Raw genomic sequence first — 23,703 nt, forward strand, 5'->3', positions numbered from 1 at the left:
AGCAGCTTCACGGCCACGCAGCTCAGCCTGAATGTTGGTCCTGTCCATCTGAACCATCCTGGATAAGTGTGCGTTGAATCACTGCCATGAATCCATCTTCTTTGTATAAGTTTATAAGTTACAGATTCCTAAATGGGAAGGATGCCCATATAAAATTGTCAGCGTAATTTGGCTCAATCTTGACAAAATGAACACGTTTATTACAAATTACTTAATAGTATTATAAACAGAGATGCTTTGGTAAGACCTCAGATTATTTTTAAGAATACTGAAATACTACTACTCAAAAATGTATACACACACACACACACACATATACCTACGTGGGCCAATGAAAGCGGCTCTCAATTGTTTGTTGATTGTTAAAGGAATGTAAACCTTTGTAAGTTGGTCGTGTGTTTTTCTTTCTGCATCCAATAAATTAGTTCCTTCTTAGGGGTGATTATACACTTCCCTTAAGCTATGTTTTAAAATTGGCACAAAAGATGACATTTTGAGTTGAGCTGTATTTTGAGTTCAGCCCTTTTTGCCTGTCCAAGTCAGATTTGCTGGTGTCAGCCAGTGTGGCTGCCTCATTTGGGCAGGCTTGTTTTCATGGTTAGGCTTAACCCCGAATACTTCAAACATTTAACAACAGTCAGACTGTCTTTGGCTGATGTTTCTCATGAGCTGATGGAAAAGTTTCATCCCTGACTCTATGAATGATTGTGCAAAGGAAAGCCTTGGCTACAAAGATGCTGGCTAACTGAAGAAAGGATTTGTATTATTCAGAGTTTGGAGAAAAAAAAGTAGTTTTGTGAATACACACGTTTCCTGTATTTGGTGTTTGCGCCCATGAATGTAATTGCAACAGGTTGACATGCTAATGAATATTTAGGAATGCTAATGGAGCTCCCCAGCCATGAAGAAAGCCAACCCATTTGAAAGGTTCAGAGAACCTAACAGCAAAACCTTAACCTCCCATTGGGAAACTGAACTTTTGCCTCCCACCCAGCAGGTTTCCCCACCGACCCTTCCAAACTCTGAGTGTGCCTGGAAAATTCCACCGATTGCATTGAGCTATTAGTATTCAAACCACTTCTCCAATCCTCTTTGTAACTTTCTCCATGTTCGTGTATGTTGTAGGAGTCAATGCCTCAAGTGTTCTGTTTTTATTTGTGAGTGAAATTCTCTCAGCTAAATATGCGGCAATCATATCAACCCCAGTTCCAGCCAGGGAGATGACAATCAATTCTAGAGAATCATGTAATCCATTATTCCTCCTTTTGTATAAAATGAAAATACCTGTAATCATCTACAATGTGACTGGAGAAAGCGGTGATGGTTCATATTCAGAATGTGCACATATGAATTCAGTTGTCATTGTTTATCATCCATTTCTCAATGGCTTTAGTTACTTTAACTATAGAAACTGACATGACATGGTTTAGAGTTTATTCTTATCATTCATAATGTAGCTGCAAACCAAAAGGTGAATGATTATAAAACATCAAAATAGTTAAATTATGATCTTTACGTTGGAAGACCTTCCCTAACAATGCTTATTTACATTAAAAACATCAAAACATAATCTGCTGTGTGAAAATCATTTAGTTAATGTTCAGAGGTACAAGAACATTCAGTTATTTTTAAACAAAAGCAATTTTATCCAGAATTTGGTACAGCTAAACATTTGGAGAAAAGAACATAATAGTCTCTTTAGATTTGTTTCTGGCAGGATTGATATAATGTATTCAACTTGGGGTTTCATCCTTCAGCCTAGTCAATTGCAGAAGATAATCCACCATCTGTCAAAGAAGAAACATTATCAATTAGCAAAAGCTTTGTCATTGTAATCATTTAATTAATTGAGAACTGTTTAAAAGTAACAAGATGAATATCTAATTATCTTCTTATTATTCAATTGCTAGTGACACAGAAAAGATCAAAGTCAGAGTCTTCTGTAGCCTTCAGTAACACACTAGCCCTTTGCAGATCTCTGAAAGAAGGAAAAAAGGATGAGATCAGATTCTTTCCAAAGCGAATCACTCCACCTTTTGGCCAAATGGGAAATTTAACAATTACTCAATACAGGAGCAATTCCATAACTGGAATCCTGACTATCCATATGAAAAAGGCAATGACAAAAATAGAAAACTTAATGAAAAGATGATCTATTTAATTTAAAAAAATTGAATAGCTCTCACAATGGAATAAATTAAAATTAGACATTTTCCAAATTGCTTTAATTCTTAGACATATATTGATGCCAAGAAATCAATGATGTGTGTCTCCATGTACCATAGTTGTACAATGTATTCCATTCATAATGTAGCCAAACAGGTTGGTTATGAATAATGGTAAAAGCAAGAACATTTCCTGGTCAGCCAGAACAAAGTAGTACCTGAAGCACAAAACCTGCAATTTCTTGCCATAGGATGTACTCCATAGTAAGAATCCTCCTCATTTCGAGGAATTAGCAGAAGAAGGCAATATATTCATGCAATATGAACTAAACACAACAATTTCAACATTTCCAGCATCTGTCTACCTCATATGGATTTACATCTTATTCTAACCACTTGGGCACCTTCAATTTTGATTAGTTTACCATTAGTGACAACTCCTTCAGCTGTCTGGGCCTTAAGATTTAGAAATCCATTCCTGTGCCTCTCTGATTCTTTACCTTACTTTCCTGCTTTAAGACTTTCCATAAAATCTGCCTCTTAGAGCAAGATTTGAGTAATTTTTCCTGATATTTCTTACTGATGCTCAGTGTTATACTTTGTTCTATTAAGCACTCTGGACTGCCATGGGGTATTTTATTATGATAAAGGCGCTACATAAATATAAGTTGTTAATATTGATGCCTGCTATCAATATTAAACAAATGACTTTCACAACACGATGACACAGCTGTGGCTAGAAACAGTTTGGGAAGAGTTAACATGGTCAAATCAGGAACAGTAAGGATCTGGAGTGGGACAAGGATCATTAGCGAAAGAGTGAAGGTTAGTGGGCACAATGTGAATGCCAATTGGAAAGATAATGTATTTGAAACAGGCAAGACTAAGTTGGAAGAAGCTTCCCAGATAGAAAAAAGAGAAAAGATGGTTTACAGTGTAAATAGAAATACTGAAAAAAAACTTCCCTCAAAGTAAAACTACAACAAAAGAACTCAAGTTCACCCTACAGCACCAACCAATGGTCAATGTCTGCACTGCAGACAAACTGAAAACATTTTCCTTATCAAACATGCTCTTATTTTGCTGGATTAAGCCAAGTGAGGGGTGTAAGGAAATTCTGACATGACACGACAGACTCAAGTATAGCAAACACATTATCTACGCATTGAAAATATGCAAGAGGAAAGAAGTTAGGAATCATTCCAGTAAAGATCTGTTTCCCAAAGAAACCAACAAAAATGTTAGCAAGGGCTGGGCCTAAAGGGGATCGAATGACAACGGCATTTATTTGTGCTTAATCATGGTGTTGTTGAAGCTGAACTCTAATACATAAGTTGTTGAGTTCATGTTATCAATTCATACAGTTTCAGATAAAAGCGATGCATCCAGGTTGCCATGATGGGCTTCAACACAAACCCAAGTTCACCTGTGAAATGGAACAGTCTAATAAGCTCTCTTTTGTCATTGTGCTAGTTGAAACATCTGAAATGGGTTCTGTATTGTGGTCTACTGAAAGCCTACCATTGCTGCTCAACATACTTAGTGGGAGTTTTACACTTTTACATGCTATAAAATTGATCTTAGAAGCTCACGTTGCAATTAAGCTTGAGCCAACTGGTCCCTTTGTATGCTTCAAGCCAAGGTACGACATATAACATGTATCATGTAGAATACTGATGACCTAATCAGATCATTGCTCGCTGGAACTCACATTAACTCATGAATGTGTCTAAGGCCATCAATATTTCACTGAGAAGTGCCCAGTCCACCTCAAATGTGTCTCATAAAATTAAGCAAGATGAAGCCATCCTCTTCACAATAAAGTAATGTTGTCTTTAAACAGGAAGCTATCAAGTTGAAAAGATGAATATGTGATTTTCAGCATTTATGAGTTGCCAGATATTTGGGCATTTTGCCCAGTGACTGATGGATGTGTCAAACAGCATGTTCCTTTGGTTGTTTGCAACTGGCTGTGCTCAGTCTGTCTATGTTAACAAAATTCAGACCATACTGAGAAAACATTCTGTCATCAGATAGTACTTATGAAACAGTACCAAGTGCTATGAATTACACTAACAGTTCAAACCTGTATACGGCCACAGATGGCTGCAGTATCTATGAAAGGTGCAGAACATTGTGCAAACATCAGTGAACATTTCCACTTCTGATGTTATGATGGAGGGAAGAGCATTGGTAAAGCAACTCAAGATGTTTGGGCCTAGTGCATTACACTGAGGAATTCCTGGAGTTGCACCATCAGCCACAGGCCCGTCTTGCAATTAGGCCCTTTATGACTTGGCCAGCTCAGTCAGAGCTGTAGTGCTACTCTTTGAAGTCCCCAACCCATGGACTTTGGATGGTGGCCTCAAGGAAAGCTACTTCACATTTCTATCTCAGTACAAAACCCAAATTATTCACCTTAATATTGAAATAGAAACTTCACTAGTGTTGAACCATTTTAGAACTGGGTTGCAGTTTTTCCTAAAGGTATCACTGAAGCTCACAGACAAATTCAGTCTGCACCAATCTGAGAGATAGATTGTGCAAAAAGAGAGAAGCAGCAAGTCTCTATCATTCATGATAAAACCAGCTGTTGTGGTCACATGGAGCAATAGGATGAGAAAAGAGGTTCTGCTTGTGCATTATGAACTGCTAAAGACTAAAATAGAAAGCAGAACCATGAAGGTTATAATCTCTGGATTGCTACCTGACCATGGGGTCAATAAGCTTTGGGAATTTAATGCATGGCTCAAAGCTAGGTGTGGGATAAATAGGTTTTGACTCATGGGGCACTGCATCAGCACTGAGGAAATTCAGGAGTTTACTGTTGGAACAATCTTCACTCAAATCATCCTGGAATCAGTTTGCATAAAGGTTAGAAATAGCAAAGGTAAGAGGGCACTTGTAAAGTAGTTTATAGGATCCCTAACAGTAACTACATTGTAGGAAGTGTATACATGAAGAAATAATGAGGGCTTGTAAGACATGTACTGTAATAAACATGAGTGATTTCATTTTAATTTAGATTTGACAAATCAGATTGGCAAAGGTCGCCTAGAGGATGAGTTATTAGAGTGTGGTCAGGACAATGTCATAGTCTAAGTACATTTTAGTTCCAACCAGGGATTATATTATTTTAGATCTGGCAATGTGCAATGGGACAAGATTAATTAGTGATCCCACAGTAACAGAACTCCTCGGTGATAGTGACTATAACATGTTGAAGTTTGACATTTCAGTTTGTGGGTGAGAGGATTGGGTCCAAGACCAATACCATAGATCATAGAATCAATGTGGAAACAGGCCCTTCTGCCCAACAAGGCCACACCAACTCTCCAAACAGTAACCCACCCAGACCCATTCCCCTAGACAATTATCCTATATTTACCCCTGACTAATGTACCCAACAGGGGCACACTGAGGAAACCCACACAGACACTGGGAGAATGTGCATACTCCACACAGACAGTCACCCAATGCTGGAATCGAACCCGGGTCCCTGGCGCCTTGAGCCATGGTGCCACCCAGTTAAGTTTGATATCTTAAACTTAATTGAATGCCATTCTAATGATATGCGATGAATGAAGTAAATAGGGAAGATAGGTTAAAAAGCAGGAGAGTAGATGAATTATAGCCAACATTCTGAAAGTGTAATCAAAGGTATATTCCATTGAGAATGAAAGATTCTTTCAGAAAAATGCACCATCTTGATTAACAAAAGATAGCATCAAATTGAAAGAAAAATATAGAAATCTGCAAAGATCAGTCACTGATAGGTCAGGTAATTGGGCAAGTTTCAGAAATCAATGAGGAATCATGAAAAGAAATTAAGGAGGGAGAACCAAGAGCATAAGAGGAAGTCAGCTAGATATATCAAAGGTTACCACACAAAATAAAAGCTCATGGTGTAGGTGTAAAATATTAATTTGAACAGATGATTTGCTAGCCCATGGCTAAAGAAACACTGTAATGTTCACCATAAGTTTAACTTTATTTCTTTATTTTTCTACTTTGTACCTAAGTTTTGTATCTAAGATGGTGCTGAGAATGGTGACTTTGTACACCTTTCACTGTACTTGTGTATCCCTGTACTTGAGAATATGTGATAATAAAACCTAATTTTAGTTCTAAAAGGAAACAGACATTAGGGATAAATGAGTCTTTTTCAGGCTTGTGAGCCAAAGGGTCAGTCCTAGGGATTCAACTACTTATAATATATAAGGTCTTGGATGAACATAAAGTTACTAACTTTGTTTGTGACACCAAGATTGGTAGAAAACTAAGTACATAAGGAGTCTATGAAAGGATTTAAACAGGTTAAGTGAAGGGACATAAATTGACAGAGGAAGTATAATGTAGGAAAATGTGAACTTGTCCACTGTGGCAGGAAGAATGAAAAATTAGGGCCAGACAAAAATATTGTCTGAATGGAGAGAAATTGTAGAATTCTGTGGTGTGGAGAGCTCGGGAATGACCAAAGGTTGGTTTGTCGGTGCAGCAAGTGATTCAGAACGCAAATGGAATGTTAACATTTATTGCAAGGAGAATGGAATATAAAAGTTGGGAACTTTTACTGTATCTATACAGGACTTTAGTGAGACTGTATCTGGGGTACTGGTTTGATCTGTTTACTCTAGGATATAACTGGATTAGAAGAAGTTCAAAGGAAGTTCTTATCGTGATGCCTATGATGCAGATGCTTTCTCATAAGGAAATTTTGAACAGGCCGAATCACCGAAGTTTAGAAGAATGAGAGATGATCTTATTGAAGCCTATAAGATCCTAAGCAATTGAAAGGGTGTATGTTGAGCGAATACTTTCCATTATTGGAGAGTCTAGAAACAGGGTACATACTTTTAAAAAATTACAGTCTGCCATTTAAGACCATAAGGAGAATTTTTATTCTCTTTCAAAGAATTGTTAACCTATGGAATTCTCTTCCCCAGACAGCAGAGGAGGTTGATTAATTGAGTACACTCAAAGTTGAGTCAGGTAGATTTTTGATTAATAAGGGAGCACAAGGCTATGGGGAGCCGACAAGAAAGTTGAGTTGAGGCTGCAGTCAGATTGGCCATAATACTATCAAATGGCAGATAGGGGCTGAAAGACCTACTTTTATTATTAATCGTAAAGCTTTTTTATTCTTAGACAGAAGAAGACATATGATTTGAGGGGGCTGTGATGTTTCATTTACTATTAGAAGAGGCAAGTAAAGGTAGATTGCTGCAAAGTAAAGGTTAAGCTAAAAAGGATGTGGTTGATTCTGGATGGAGTTAAAATTGAGAAAGAAGGTATCAGCCTGAATGGTTGCACTTAAAGCTCATACATCATGGGAGCATATAAATTACATTTGAGGGTACTAAGGTAAGCAAAGGTGGAAATTGTGGGCACTTTGGCCTTCACCTTCCAATTCCCTTTTGAGGGCACAATTTCAAATTTTTAGGTCATGCAGACCTAGGATTGGATCAATAGGTTTCAAGAGAACATAAACAGAGCGGTGGAATGGATGGACAAATGGCAAATGAGATTTAATGCGTGGAGTGTGAAATGTTGTTCTTTGCTAGGAAGAGTGAGGTTAGGCATTACAAAATAAAAGTAAATTTCCAAAATGTGGTCAGGCGCAGAGGTACTTTGACTCATACAAGAAATCCGTGAAGGTGGCAGAGCAAGCTATAAGAAATTGCTCAATAAAACATCTGGAATCCTGGGTTTTATAAATAAAGACATAGAGGACAAGGAAGTAATGGTAAGCCTTTATATAAAAAGAAATTGGTTCAGCCTCAACTAGAGCACCATGTGTGATTCTGGAAATCACACTTTAGAAAAGATTTGAAAGCTAGATTGGCAGTAGCACTGAGAACTAAAGGACACTAATTTAGGTTAAATGGCAAAAGAAACAAATGCAACAAGGGAGGAATGTTTTGATACAATGAGTGGTTAAGATCTGGAATTTATTGCCTGAGAATTTGGTGCATGTAAATTCAATTGTAGTTTTGAAAAGGAATTCTAATTATCAAGGAGAAAACAAAACTGCATGGCTACAGGGAAAGGGCATTTGCAAGAAACTGGCATGGACATGTAGGACCAAATGGCCTCCTCTGAGTGAACCATTCAGTGAAACACCACAATTAGTCTCAGGAGGAATCAATTATTTTTGCCTATTGTAATTCTGGAAGACATAGAAAGAATTGTCATCAGCTATCTGCAGCTGGGAATTCTTTGAATACTTCAGCTCTGAGGGTTTACATACACCACGCAGATATACAGGTTCTTGCCTCCTCAAGGACATTTAGGAATGAGCAACAAACACTGGTCTTACTAATGATGGTCATATTTCATGAAATAACTTTTTTAAAAACTTTTCAAAAACAAATTGGTTTGAATTCTCAGCGTAGCCTCCCTAAGTAGGTTTGCTCGCTGAGCTAGAAGGTACAAACCTAGCTCAGAGAACAAACCTAATCCAGAACCTCAACCTAAGCTACAAATCTTCTCAAAACGCAATAGTATCTCTAAGTCTGGCAACCTTATTCATCTTCGTAACTTCAGCAATCCTTCAATTCTGGTCTTTTGTACATCCCTAATTTCCCTCCCTCCACCACTGAAAGCCATGACTTCAGATGGGGAGATGTGCTTTTAAATCTGTCCTCATACATTCTGTTACATTTGAAATGACATTTTATATTGTAACACATGGGTATGCCACAATTCTGATCACCCTGGAATTTCAGCCACAAAGAGTTTTATGTTGGCGCTTAATAATTTAAATACTTAGGTATAAAGTTTCTGCAGGGATTGTCTGCCATTCCACTGTAACTTTTTCAAGTTTCACAGAGACACCAGTAAAACAATATAAACAGTTCCACAGATTTTCCATTGTAGGCAGGCTCATGAGAGAAATTGTTTCCAGTGTTTCTTCTTATCAATACTCTTCCTATTTTAAGAGTGTACTATTGTACCAGAAGCTCCTCATATTTATTACATATTTTGTGATTTATAAAAAATTCAATCACTTTCTTAGCAGGGAAATAAGACTGAGTATCATTGAAGCTTGATACTGTTGAAATTTGATGTTCCCTTTTTTTCTGATCTGTGATGGCTCTACCACTCTCTATCCCTCTGAACTCTGGCAGCCTCACTTATCTTTGCAATCTTGACCATCTTTTGACTCTTGTGCATCCCTGATGTTAATCACCCGACCATTGGCAGCCATGAATGCAGCAGTTTTGGGACTGAGCTCTGGAATTCCCTTTCTAAGTCTTTCTGCCTCTCCGACTTTGTTTCCTCATGATACTTCTCAAAACCAACTTCTTGTGTTTTTCTCTATTCGTTCACAAAATGTGGGTGTCACTGGCTTGGCAGCATTTATTGCCCATCGCTAATTGCGCAGAAGACAGTTAACCAACCTTTTCGTCATTTGTCTAAATATTTGCTTAGCAAATTGCTCTAACTCCTTAAAGCATCTTGAGACCTCTTACTACATTAAAGGAATTATATAAATCCAAATTGTCATTGACTGCTGTCATTATACATTGCACAGCTATAACTTTGATGGAGTGCATCATAAGAAACGTTATTTTACAGCATCTAAATCAAAATTGTTCTTCTTCCTCCAATATTCTCCATCGCCCTCCTAATGGAAAAATATATTTCTGTAGACACTACCATTTCCAGTACCCAACAAAATAAATACTTTCTATGTCTTATCTACATTCTGGTTGTTGCTATTCTGCTATTCCCAAATAAGTGGCAGCATTGTCAGCAGGCTATGCTTCTACTCAAACTTTCCAACAGCAGTTAATATATAGTAATCAGGAACCAATATTCTAGATGAGTTCCTCAGTCTAGTTCAGGAAGGATGGAACACTTGTGTGTTAATATCTTCAGTGTGATCATCCAACTTCCAATTATCAGTGATTAAAGTACTGATATTTTTGCCCTATATGATCAGTTACTTTTTTTTTGCTAAGCAATCCGAAGGAGAGTTTTCTCTTTATTGCAAAGTAAATTGTGTATACTTACCTCTTGGACGTCATTGTCAGTTGTCTGCCATGGCTTCTTGGTAAATATTGGAAAGTATTCCTTTGTTGGCTGAATCTTTCTGGATGTGACTCCTTCCCACAAACGTAAGAAATCCTTGGCCAGCTCAGCCCATTGCAAGTTACCTTCTGTCTGCTTGGCGTATTCTGATAGAGCCATGTTGTCACTGCTGGCATAGCCATAAAGGCCATCATCAATGCTTTTCTTCCCCATCAAATGACCTTAAAATCAAGAAGATTTACACTAAATTTGAAGTATAGTACCATATAAGCATGAGAGGTGGGATTGTTTTTAATTAGAATTACTTTGGCTTCAATGGCTCTCTGGAAAGATCATCCACCAGAAGCAACAGTGAACATAGAATAAGTCTGCACTAATATTTCATTTCATTCATTCACACGATATGAGTATCTCTGGCTAGATCAACAAAACCAAGAAGATTGATGAGGGTAGAGTGTTAAAAAGGACTTAGTAAAGCCTTTGACAAGGTTCCACATGGTAGATAACATGGGATTCAGAGAGAGCTTACCAATTGGATACAAAATTGTCTTGACAGTAGAAGACGGGGGGTGGGGAGCGAAGGGGGGTGGAGGGCTGTATTTCAGACTGAAAGCCTGTGACCAGCAGTGTTCAGCAGAGATTGGTGCTGGGTCCACTTATGTTTGTAATTTATACAAACAATTTGGCTGAGAATTTAGGAGACATGGTTTCTACTTTTGTGAATAGACACCAAAATTGGTGGTATAAGTTGATAGTGAAGATGGCTATCTAAGATTACAAAGGGATCTTGATCAATTGGCCCGATGGGTTGAGGAATGACAGTTGGAGCTTAATTTGAGTAAATGTGAGGTATTGCATTTTAGTAAAACAAAAATGGCAAAATTTATACAGTTAATCGTCGGGTCCTGGATAGTGTTGTCAATCTGCTAGAGAGAACAAGGGGTTCAGATGCATAGTTCTTTGAAAGTTGCATCACAGGTAGACAGGGTGATTAAGAAGGCATTTAGCATATTTGCCTTCATTGCTCAGACCATGGAGTGTAAAATTTAGGACATCATGTTGAGGTTATACAGGATGAGGCCAATTTTGGAGTACTGTGTACAGTTCTGGTCATCCTATTGAAGGACGTATTTGATTAAATTGAGGCAGTTCAGACTTGATTTACCAGGAGGTTGCTAAGTCTGGGGGGTTTGAGTGAAAGGGACAGGCTGGATAGGCTGAGACCTTTTTCACTGGAGCATTGGAGGTTGAGGAGTGACCTTATGGAGGTTTATAAAATCATGAGGGGCATAGATAATGTGAATATCTCAACCATCTTTTCCCTATGGTGGCTGAGTTCAAAACTCAGGGGCATATTTTTAAGGTGAGAGGAGACAAAATTTGAAAGGAACCTGAGGGGTAACTTTTTAACATAGTAGATGGTTCGTGTGTGGAATGAACTACCAGAGGAACTGGTAAATGCAGGGACAGTTAAAACATTTAAAAGACATTTGGAAATGCACATGAATTGGAAAGGTTTAGAGGGATTTGGGCCAAATGCAGACAAGTAGGATTTGTTTAGTTTGGAAAGCTTGGCAGGGATGGACGAGTTGAACCAAAGAGTCTGTTTCCATGCTATATTACTTTATTAAATGCCCACCCCTAATTGTCCAGAGGACTGTTGAGTCAACCACATTGCCGTGAGTCTGACATCACATGTAGGCCAGACACAGTTTCCTTCCTTAAAAGACATAAGTTAATCAGATACGCTTTTCCCAATAATCAACAATGGTTTCATGGTCACCATTAGTCTCTTAACTCCAGACTCCAATTGAATTCAAATTTCACCATTTGTCATGGGACTTGAACGTAGGTCTCCAGAACATTCCCTGGATCTCTGAGTTCATAGTCTAGCAACAATACTACTAGGCCAATGTCTCCCCCTTAATATGGATGATATACTAAATTTGATAACAAATGTTGCACAATGTATTTCACATTATTTTCATTCACCATTATTGCCAGAATGCATTTTTTTCAAACATCCAGGATTCTTTTGGTTGGTGCTGAAAATTTAAAGCTTCATGTTAGCCTTTTCAGTTGATATTGGGCCATTGAGACACTTTGCAGTCATTTCAAGTTCCACCAAAAAATCCAATTCAAGCTGGTGTTAAAGTATGACAGTGCCTTTACTATCAAAAATGTCCTTATTGTCAAAAGACGTATACAATAACAGGTGACAACACCATTCTCAGGATCCTGGAACTCCTTGGTTTGAATTCTTGGAATATAATTAAACATCATTAGCTACAAAATGATTAAGTATTTTCAACATTCTAACTATGCACTACTCCATTGTATACCTATGAAGGACAAGTTGCAACAGTGTTATAGTTCTTGAATTGTAATTGCTCAATTCCTTCCAAAAGGTTGACCGAAATACTGCCAAAAACTCAAAAATCAAATTTTGTCAAAAAATTAATTAATGAGATATGAATGTCTCAGAAATGACTAATACTTTTGCCTGGCTCTAATTATCCTTGCAAAATGATGGTGTTCTGTCTTATTGAACGTTGTAGTCTATGTAGTGTTGCTATTACCTGTCTGTGAGGAAGTTCCTGGATTAAATTCAGTTTACAGTGAAGGAACGGCAATACAATTCCAAGTCAAGCTGGTATGCCACTTGATGGTGAACTTGCAAGTGTTGTTAAATGTGCCTGTTATTCTTGTTTTTCTCGGTGGTAGAGTTCACAGATTTGGAAAGAGCTGTTGAAGGAGCTATGATCAATTACTGCAGTGCATCTTATAGATGGTAGACGTTACTGCCATTGTGCACTAGTTATGGAGGGAATAAATATTTAAGATGGTGGATGGTGTGACAATCAACTGGTTTCACTTTACAGGACGATGTTGAACTTGACTGTTGTTGGAGTTGTTTTAACCTGGGAAAATTGATATTCCTTGTAAGTAGTGGATAGGGATTGGTGATTTACAGTGAGTAAATTATTGCTGAATTCTCAACTTCTGATCTGTCATTATATTTATTTGGCTGGTCCAGTTAAATTCCGAGCCAATGGCAATGTTGATAGTGATCGCATTGCAGTTTTATATCATGGGAAGATGGTTCAATTTCCACTTTATTGAGATGCATATTGTCTTGCATTTGTGTGCTGTGAATGTTACTTTCCATGTAGCATGGATCCTTTCCAAGTCTTATTGCAGGCTAGCAAAGGCTGCTGCAGTATCTGAGGAGCTGTGAATGATATTGATTCATTATTGAATAATCATGGAACATCTACTCTACTGAATTTGTTCACATGTAAGTCACTGATGAAGTAGGTAAAAATGTCTAGGCTCGTGACACTAACCTGATGAATTCATGTAGCAATGTCCCAGGGCTGATACATGACTCCTATAACCATCTTTCTTTGTGCTAGCCATGATTCCAAGCAGTGCTGAGTTTTCTCACAGTTGCCACTGACTTCGGTTTTGCCCAGGCTTCTTAATGCCAAATTCAGTTAAATGCTGCCTCAATATCAAAGGCAAGCAGTAACAATTCACCTCTGGAATTCAGCTCTTTTGTTCATGTTTGGAGCGGGGTTTACCAACTTAATAGAGCTCTTTGAAGAAGTGACCAAGTTGATAGATGAAGGAAGGGCTGTTGATGTCATATGCATGGACTTTAGCAAGGCTTTTAGATTAGATTAGATTAGGTTCCCCATGGTAAACTAATAGAGAAAGTGAAGTCACATGGTGTGCAGAGTATTCTAGCGAGGTGGATAAAGAACTGGTTGAGCAACATGAGACAGAGAGTCGTAGTTGAAGGGAATTTCTCAAAATGGAGAAAGGTGACCACTGGTGTTCCACAGTGCTGGGGCCACTGTTGTTTGTAATATACATAAATGATCTGGAAGAAGGCACTGTTGATATGATCAGCATGTTTGCAGATGATACGAAGATTGGTGAAGTAGCAGAAAGCATAGGGACTGTCAAAGAATACAGGAGAATATAGATTGACTGGAGAATTGGGTGGAGAAGTGGCAGGTGGAGTTCAATTCAAACAAATGTGAGGTGATGCATTTTGGGAAGTCTAATTCTAGAGCAAATTATACAATAAACGGAAGAGCCTTGGGAAAAGTTGATGAGCAGAGAGATCTGGGAGTTCAGGTCCATTATACCCTGAAGGTAACTGTGCAGGTGGATAGAGTGGTCAAGAAGGCATATGGTATGCTTGCCTTCATCCGACAGGGTATTGAGTATAAAAGCTGGCAGGTCAGTTTAAAATTGTACACGACATTGGTTTGGCCGCATTTAGAATACTGTACACAGTTCTGGTTGCCACATTACCAAAAGGCTTTGGAGAGGGTGCAGAGAAGATTTACGAGGATGTTGCCTGTATGGAAGGTGCTAGCTGTGAAGAGAGGTTGAGTAGATTAGATTTGTTTTCATTAGGAAAAAGGAGACTGAGGGGGAACCTGATTGAGGTCTACAAAATCATGAAGGGTATAGACAGAGTGGATAGAGACAAGCTTTTTCCCAGGGTGAAGGAGTCAATAACAAGAGGTCACACTTTCAATGTGAAAAGTGAAAAGTTTCAGGGGGATACACATGGCAAGTACTTTACACAGAGGGTGGTAGGTGTCTGGAACACATTGCCAGCAGAAGTAGTAGAAGTAGGCATGGTAGATTCATTTAGGATTCGTCTTAAATACATGCATCAGTTCTAATGGTAGGTGGTCTTTACATTAAATGCATGAATAGGTGGGGAGCAGAGGGATACAGATGCTTAGGAATTGGGTGACAGGTTTAAACAGTAGATTTGGATTGGCTCAGGCTTGGAGGGCCAAAGGGCCTGTTCCTGAACTGTAAGTTTTCTTTGTTCTTTGTTCTTTGTTATGAAGAAGTCTGGAGCTGACTGGGTCTTGCAGAGCCCAAAATGAGGCTAAGTGAGTAATTGAGTAAGTGACACTTGATAGCATTATCAATGACAACTTCTACCAGTTTACTGATCAATGAGAGTCAATTTTGCAGCAGTAACTGGTCGTTTAATTTGTCCCTTTTTTTTGTGGACCAGACAGATCTAGCAAATTATCCATTTTGGGTAGATACCAGAGTTGTAGCAGCACTGGAACAGATTCAGATCAGATCAAAATTCTGAAGTCCACCTACATCTAGACATCAATAGTGGTAGATTAGCAAACAACTAACCTGAGGAGGAGACTCCACAAACATCTTAATGCTTAATGAAGACAAAGGCAAGCTCATAAGTGCAAAGACAATGATATGGCATTTGCAACTACCTTCATCCAGAAGTGTCAAGAGGATGATTCATATTAGCCTCCTCCTTAAGTATGCAGCATCATGGATGTCAGTGTTAAGTCAATTGAATCACTCCTTAAAATTGCTGAAGGGACTGGATACAGTTCTAATGGGCTCTGACAACAACTTACTCAAGATAAACAATGTAAACCTTATCTCCAATATACAGCATATTATGTAAAGCAGTCTTATTTCTTCAAATGCACAGCAGTTGCTCAGCATTGAAAGAAAGGTTTATGTTCTGTTCTAACCCTTCAGCTGAATTGCCTGTTGGAAATTTCCAGCATTGTCTCTTTTTATTCAGAATTCTCAGCAGTCCTGATTTGTTTCTAATAATGTTCTTCCTTTTGCATATGAGGTAAATCATGTTTTATTCTAGTTATAAGCAGCCAGCTGTAAACACTCCATATTATGTTTATCAACAAATGGAAATGTTTTATCTTGATACATGCATCAGTTCTAATGGTAGGTGGTCTTTTTATTAAACTATGAACTATGAAAATTGCTTACTTTGAGCTACAAGCATTTCAGTACTGGGGAGGCAATGACCTAGTGGCATTATTGTTGGACTATTAATCTAGAGGTAATGTTCTGGGGACCTGTGGTCAACCCTGCCATGTCAGATTGTGGAATTTAAATACAATAACAAATCTGAAGAATCTAACTATGACCATGCAACACTTGTCCATTGTCAAGAAAACAAAATCCCATCTGGTTCACGAATGTTCTTGTGAGAAGGAAGTCTATTAACCTGACCTAATTTGGCCAACATATGACTCTAGACCTAGCAGTGGTTGACTTTCAACTGCCCACTGGGCAATTAAGGCTGGGCATATCCAGAAATCCCCACATCCAGTGAATGAATAATAAGTAACAGTCCCACAGTACTGTTTCAGTTCTGCTCTCAAGTTGATCGTCTTTGCTCTAGCACTATAGTTCATAGCTGGAGTTAAACAAATCCAGCCCAAATGCAGTGCTTTCTGACAATCATTACAAAATTTCTGACAAGATGATCCATGGTAATGATAACATTATTTATTTCTTGTCAGTTGCATCATTACTGTATTCAGTGTGTCTGCTACAAGTTCCCGACTGACTTCTTTAGAACAAAAAAAAATTTATAAAATACCTTTCATATCTTCAGGTCCTTCCAAAGTGCTCCACGCTTTTGAAACGCTGATATGTCCAAGAGCATGATAAACATATCAAACATCACAGCAAGAGACAGAGCCAACTAATTTATTTTGGTGGCTTTGGTTGAGAGGATTCAAAACAAACATAGCAATGTAATGTCCTCAAGGCTATATGGGGACAGGAGAAGGTTGATGTTATTTGGATAGAAGATTAACTATGATCATACTGAATGGTGGACCAGGCTCAAAGGGCTGAATAGCCTACTCCTGCACTGATTCTATGTTTGTGTGACCATCTCAGATAATGCCCCTGTGGAGACAAAGTCATTTGATAGAACACCTCATCACCTGAACTTTCTGTCAAGCACAGTACTGGCGGTGAGATGGGCACTATCTGTCAGATCTTTCATGCATGCTCTCTAAAGTGCCATATGCTGCCCTTGAGATGGCTGTGGTGGTGAAGAGACACCACACATCTCCTTCTGGAATGTGCCTTTGCAAATAACATCTGGAGAGAGAGACAATCATTTTTATTGTGATTCATGCTGAACATCTCTGTGATATAGGATTCTGTGCTCCAGGGATTTTTCACAGGAGCACAAACCAAGACAAACATTGACGACATTTGGAGGGCCATCAAATCAGAGAAAGACACTCTTTGACGTGCCCAAAACTTGTTGGTCTTCCAGGGCAAACAGTTCATGTTGACTGAGTTTATGGACTGGCGCATTCCAAGGGGCAAAACTATGTGCTGACAGACACACTAAAGATTGGAGGAGCTGTCACAAAGGAACAGTAAGAAAAGGCCTCTGTCTGAGGCCTTTTTGCTTTGATATCCTAAGGGTCTATTAACTATAACACCACGTCACTTGTATAGAAATGCATATACTTCTGGTTGTATTAAATAAATGTTCCAAAGTTGCATTTGGATGGAGGCACCTAAGAGTAAAATGATCAATTGAAAATATTTATTGCATTTTCTATAAAGTCTGACTTGTGAAGAAGGCATTTGGTATGCTTTCCTTTGTTGGTCAGACTTTGAGTACAGGAGTTGGGAGGTCATGGTGTGGCTGTACAGGACATTGATTAGGCCACTGTTGGAATATTGCATGCAATTCTGGTCTCCCTCCTATCGGGAAGATGTTGTGAAACTTGAAAGGGTTCAGAAAAAAGTTACAAGGATGTTGCCAAGGTTGGAGGATCTGAGCTACAGGGAGAGGCTGAACAGGCTGGGGCTGTTTTCCCTGGAGCATCGGAGGCTGAGGGGTGACCTTATAGAGGTTTATAAAATTATGAGGGGCATGGATAGAATAAATAGACAAAGTCTTTTCCCTGGGGTCGGGGAGTCCAGAACTAGAGGGCATAGGTTTAAGGTGAGAGGGGAAAGATATAAAAGAGACCTAAGGGGCAACTTTTTCACGCAGAAGGTTGTATGTGCATGGAATGAGCTGCCAGAGGATGTGGTGGAGGTTGGTGTAATTGCAACATTTAAGAGACATTTGGATGGGTACATGAATAGGAAGGGTTTGGAGGGATATGGGCCGGGTGTTGGCATGTGGAACTAGATTGGGTTGGGATATCTGGTTGGCATGGGCGGGTTGGACCGAAGGGTCTGTTTCCATGCTGTACATCTCTATGACTCTATGATCTATTTTGTCACGTGATTTTACGAAATTTATGAATAAGATATATTTTGAAAAAAAATGGCTTTAAGAATTGTAACAAAAATGCAGGAAGACCAAATTTTCACCACAGTAAATTTGTGTGGCGTTAATCCAGACTACACTGACATATAGAAGTACAATTCATTAGACACAATTCCCAATTTGTCGAAAGAATCTACATATCGGTTTAATTGAGAGATCAAAAGGGGTGCGGGGGGGGGGTTCAATCCAGCAGTGGTACTATTTTGACGGTTAGTTTAATCGGCGAGATAGTCGTGCTGCAGACTCCTGCATTGTGGTTCAGATCCAGTGGTTACTATAAATATAAACAAAAGATGGCGCAAGACGCTCATCAAAAAAAATGGAATCATGGAGTGAAACTGTGTCGTCCTTTAGGTTCAGATTTTTATTTTTAAAACGAGGGCCTAATAATATGTAAAATCTGTGATTCATGGGACTGATAAAGCAGAATTGCAACTGCATGCTTCAGAGTTCGAACTGTGCTGCTGACAGGTTCCCGGATTTCGGAAATGTGGTCTGAATGCAGGACATTGGAAGTAAAGCTTGTAAAATTAATTTTACACGGGTGTAATTGAAAGCTTATAGTTTGTTAATATGCTGGTGATCCGTGGCCCCAATTCTCTCACTAGCATAACCTATTTTAGTAACGCAAAGGTATACGCTATTTTTAAAAATTGTAACTCAGTCGGTATTTCGTGTTTGGATGGTTCTGTATCTATCCTGCGTTTCGCTTTAGGCTGCCCCTGAAATTACTAGCGTACTCCTTGAGGTGTTGGGGGTGTAGGAAAGAGCGGTTACTGGAGGCGGTGAAAGTTCTGCCTGCAAACTGGAATTCCTAGACAGGGAAAGAAAATCTGAAGAGGGCGAATAATGGCAAACCGCTAGCCTACAGTAAACGATGGCTTTGTTCCACTCTGGAATATGCCTCCTTTTCCTTGCTGTATTCATCACTCCGAAAGAAGGACAAACTTTTATTTTCATTGCAAACTAGAAAAGGGACGAGGTAGATTTAGCATTGTCTGCGGTCCGACAGATTGCAGCGGACAGATCATTGGGTCTTCAGACCTCTTGGATCTTGGATATATTGGCATTTTGTTCGCGTTAGTTTGCCTCCGGTCGGATTGAGGTTTCTACTAAAGACTTTTCCGAGTTTTCTTTATGGGAAAGGCGAAAATATTGCGGTTGCTGGAGTTTCTCGAGCATTTTGTATTTTTTTTATTTCCGATTTTACTTATTCCGCTGAATCCTTGGCACGGGTTGGAAACCCGGGTACAGAAGACATTCCGGTTAACAGGGGTTTTTTTGTGGGGCAGTGCTGGTATCTCGATGGCTGGATCAGAAAGTTCCAATCCCACCTCCCCCAGATAGGTATCATAACCTATCCAGACAGGCTGTTTAAGAATATCCACCAGGAGTTCGAAGGTTTGTTCCAATCGGACACCGAAATTTAAGAAATAATCCTAACGATTAACGGGGAGACAAACTGGTTTGCATGTGCGCAAAAATAAGCGCACTATTATTCCAGTTTAGTAAAAGCACACATGGAATAAAGCGCCGCCCGCCTGGTAGGGAAATAAAACACCTTCATTTAAAATAAAACAGCGCTTTGCACTTTTTAATATAGTCGAGGTGCCGGGTTTAATCCAGGCACATAGTCCACCAATATTCAAGGCAGAAAGGCACTTTAACGATTGGCCAAACGTTGAACGGTTTGGTTTCAGGGACGACAGTAAGGGATTCAATGTCCAATCTGTCTCCTCGCTGAACGGCCAATGTCTAGGCTCGAGTACATTTGCACACGTCTACGGCAAGCAACAGTTGTAGCATTAAAGCGAATACTCACCCACCGCCCAATGACTGCCTCTGGGGAACATCTTGGACAAAGTGCCTTGATTTTCAACAGGAGCTGCGTGTCCATAGTGGACCTTAGAACATGCAACACTCAAAAGGATCAACGAAAAGAGCAAACGGTGCTTCCATAAAATAAATTCAGACCCCATTTCACAGTAGCAGCACACGTAACTCCCTCCCTTTCTCCCTTTTCTCTCTGTGTCTGCCTTGTCTGGGTCTGCACTGAAACCGTCCGGAATGATTCAGAAGAAGCTTTTATCGCCCCCCAACTCTTCACTTCCAATAGATGGCCCCTTGCTTGCCTTCAACTGTGAGTGCAATTTATATGAAACTATGACGAAATCATGGGGAGCTGACAAAATTAAACTAGCTGACGATCGCTTACGTGAATATTTTCGAATAGTATAAATCAAAGGTCACGTTATCATTCATCTCTATTTTGGAGTGATTTATTCTGAGTTGTATCGCCCAGCACCGGATATGTTGGCATCATCCTTCCACGGGGGATACAGTTGTCGTTACTTTTTGCAAATTGACCCAAATTCCTCTACAGTGCTGAAAGGAGGCAGTGCCCCCTTTTGTATACAAAAGAGTTTTGTATATTTTTGGTTCAGTGTCCCTTAATACGTCCACAGTGAATAGTCATCAGTTTGTCGTCCCTTTTACGAACAGCCTTGTGTGTAATGGTGGCAACAAATGCTCACCAGGTGGCAAGCTGAGTTAGGTGTACTTTTTAAAACAACAGCCCCTGTTTATTAAACACTCCTTCGGATTGTTAATGATAAACCAATCCCTCTTAACCCACGTTGTTGACAATATGTTTAAAATTTACCAATACCAGTAACGGGAACCAAACAAAGCTAAAAAGCTGAAAGCATTCCTATCGCACCATAAATCACATCCTGTGGTCATTCTGTGGAGGGCCAGTCCACCGCCTCGTTCTCTGTTTTTACCTTTGGAAAAATATATCTTGGATGTTTATTCTTTTTTTGTCTTCATTATTTAGTTTATTCACATTTCCCAAAGCCTTGCAGATTCTTAAAAATCAGTACTTCTTGTATTTTGCTTCAATTGACCTATTGTTAACATCCCCCTTATTTGTTTCTGTTTTACTTTTTCAGTCATTAATCCCTCTGTCTTCATCATCCTGTCAGTCCTATTGTCCTAACATTGAAATGATGGTCCTGTTAACCGGCACAGGCACAGTGAGTTTACCTTTTGTATAGGACTTCGAGTCAAATCTAAGTTAACAATGTTTATTTTCACACTAAAGCTATTCTGGATACTTATTAAAATAATAATATTTTTCAGAAGTTACATTTCGAATGTAAGGAGTAGGATTACACCCGAATGTAAACGATTACTGTCTCTCGTCAAAATCTTGCCATGTAATAATTTCAAATTAAATACAAATGTGCCGAGTATCACTGTCTCCAACACAAGGTGTGCATTTCCATATGCCCAGGGGCTATTTAATCTTTGTCATTTTCTAATGTTTCGTGAGCAACTCGTCTCAGAATTTCAGATGGACATTACAATTCACCAGTTCAGTTCAGAGATATGTCTGTGCGAGTTCGCAGATATATCTGTGCGAGTGATTCATGGTATACATTTACTATTGAATCATCCTATTTTGAATGAACTCTTACAGTGAACAATTCTCTGCAGCTCAAAACGAAGAAATTGGTGAAAGTACACAACAAATAGCCCGAACAGAAAACAAAGAGTTAATGTGGACGCTTTCTTGTGAGCTAACCCCAGCCAAACAGACAACCTCGATTTCCCCTCAGATCATGACCTATCAATTTTGTATTTTTCGCCAACCTTCCATCAGTGAAATATATCCTTGGAGATTATGAATATGGTAATCACCAAGCAATTACTTTCAAGGGGATGATTAAGTTACCGAGTGACTCCCTCTATTTTACATTTTTAACATTTCTTACGTTGATTTACACTGTTTTTCTCTCTATCACGTCTTCATCTTTGTGAATGTGTAGCTCCAAGGGAAAGTGATTGGCAGGTTCTGAATGCTCTCTGGACATAGCATTCAACTAAGGGGAAGGACCATTCTGCGGTCGTACGAAACTTCAATCCACTCGCCGAGCGCTCGGCCTGTGCAGATTCTAAGAGAGCATTCCGTTCATCCCCCTGTGATTACCCTGAGAGCTGAAAGCAGTAGCCTCGTTTCGTGAAGTTAACGTCAGTCTGCGAGCCTCTGACTCCAGCAACCGTTTGATCTAAAGAAGTGATAAACTCAGGCTGTGGTGGGGTGAGGTGGGGCATGGTTGGAGATGGTGGTGGGCATGTGATACATATTCGTAACATAATTCAGCCACTCTTCTAAAAGCCAATATTTAATAGTCAAAACCACGCAGCACAAAATATTCAACCCATCGTGCCTGTACTAGATATTAGTGTGGGGCACCCTGAATTGTGAGGCACCAGAGCATAATTTGTGTGGCAAAAAAGAGAAAAATTTATGTGTTACCCCGAAGTGCTTCATTGGTGCAGTTACCCATTGTTGGGAGGGAAATTCCTAAACAGCGCTATTTTGGATGTGTCCATACCCAACCACCAATTACAGTATGCCTTCGCAGTTATTTGGGAGTAGATGTTCCATAATGACACTTCCCTGATTCAATAAAATAACCTGGAGAAACAAGGGATGAGAAAGTTGCATTTCTAAGCGGTTCTCCTACCTTCCTTGTTCGGAGAAACATAGTTGCGTTTAGTGTACTGGCCAGCTTTCTGTACTTCTACCTCTGCCTTTGGTACCTCAGTGAGTAATCGGTGGCACCCATTGAACGCACGTCACTTGAAACACGTGTCAGGAACGGGGCAGATAAAACTATGTGAGTTTTCAGAGTTATACAACAGCCGGCTACTGAAAGAATTAGCAAAGAATGTGATTTTTAAAAAGCTGCAGCTTTGCTGAGAGAGTCAAAATGCCTGCAAAGTTTCCATTACCTGCTGTATATAGGAGATATGTGACAAGATTGATTCTTTTACCAACTTCGATGTCAAACTTATGGATGGCTGCAGAATGACATAAAAAGCCTGAGCAAATTGAAGTGGCAACCCTGCTATCAGTGCAGGGGAACAGCGCTGCATTGCTGTATTTTCTCCATCTCACTGAAGAGCAGAAAAACCTGACAATGGGGATTTTACAGGCTTTGAAGATGCACTTTGAAGCCCATATTAATGTTTATTCAATATCACAGGTAAGGGAGACTATTGATCACACTGACACATCTAGCTGGATCATCTGACTTTGGCCAACTGAAAGGTAACACCATCAGAGAAAGGATTGTGTTCAGTATTAGAGATCCTATCATGAAAGCACACCCTGCTGAGAGAGTAGAAACTTATTTATATATGCAGAAGCTCTAAGGTCATCAATCATCAGCTAAAGCATATTATTGGGAGAATATATTATACTTTACATTATGCTAAAAGATATTCTAAGCCATACAAGACAATATGTTGCAAAAACCTAAACAAAAATGCAGAAGAGCCAGTATAAAGATCAAG

At 39.2% G+C, this 23,703-nt stretch overlaps 1 protein-coding gene across 1 annotated transcript; it reads right to left on the reverse strand.

Annotated features, from left to right (window-relative positions):
* Positions 1-1,575: 1,575 nt before the first annotated feature.
* grp (gastrin-releasing peptide) lies at positions 1,576-20,536 on the reverse strand. The gene is made up of 3 exons (XM_072580157.1): positions 20,162-20,536; positions 10,185-10,423; positions 1,576-1,787 (listed from the first exon to the last, which is right to left on the reverse strand). The coding sequence occupies exons 1-3, from the start codon at positions 20,316-20,318 to the stop codon at positions 1,734-1,736; spliced, it is 450 nt and encodes a 149-aa protein (XP_072436258.1). The 5' UTR covers positions 20,319-20,536; the 3' UTR covers positions 1,576-1,733.
* Between the last annotated feature and the right edge of the window lie 3,167 nt (positions 20,537-23,703).

The sequence above is a fragment of the Chiloscyllium punctatum genome, chromosome 1 (genome assembly GCF_047496795.1).
Source record: "Chiloscyllium punctatum isolate Juve2018m chromosome 1, sChiPun1.3, whole genome shotgun sequence".
NCBI lineage: Eukaryota > Metazoa > Chordata > Chondrichthyes > Orectolobiformes > Hemiscylliidae > Chiloscyllium > Chiloscyllium punctatum.

Coding starts and splice junctions, on each gene's coding strand:
- grp (XM_072580157.1), bottom strand. CDS start 20,318: ATGGGGTCTGAATTTATTTTATGGAAGCACCGTTTGCTCTTTTCGTTG. Junction 10,424..20,161: donor AGGCAGTCATTGGGCGGTGG/GTGAGTATTCGC, acceptor CTTGATTTTAAG/GTCATTTGATGGGGAAGAAA. Junction 1,788..10,184: donor CTGACAATGACGTCCAAGAG/GTAAGTATACAC, acceptor CTTCTTTGACAG/ATGGTGGATTATCTTCTGCA.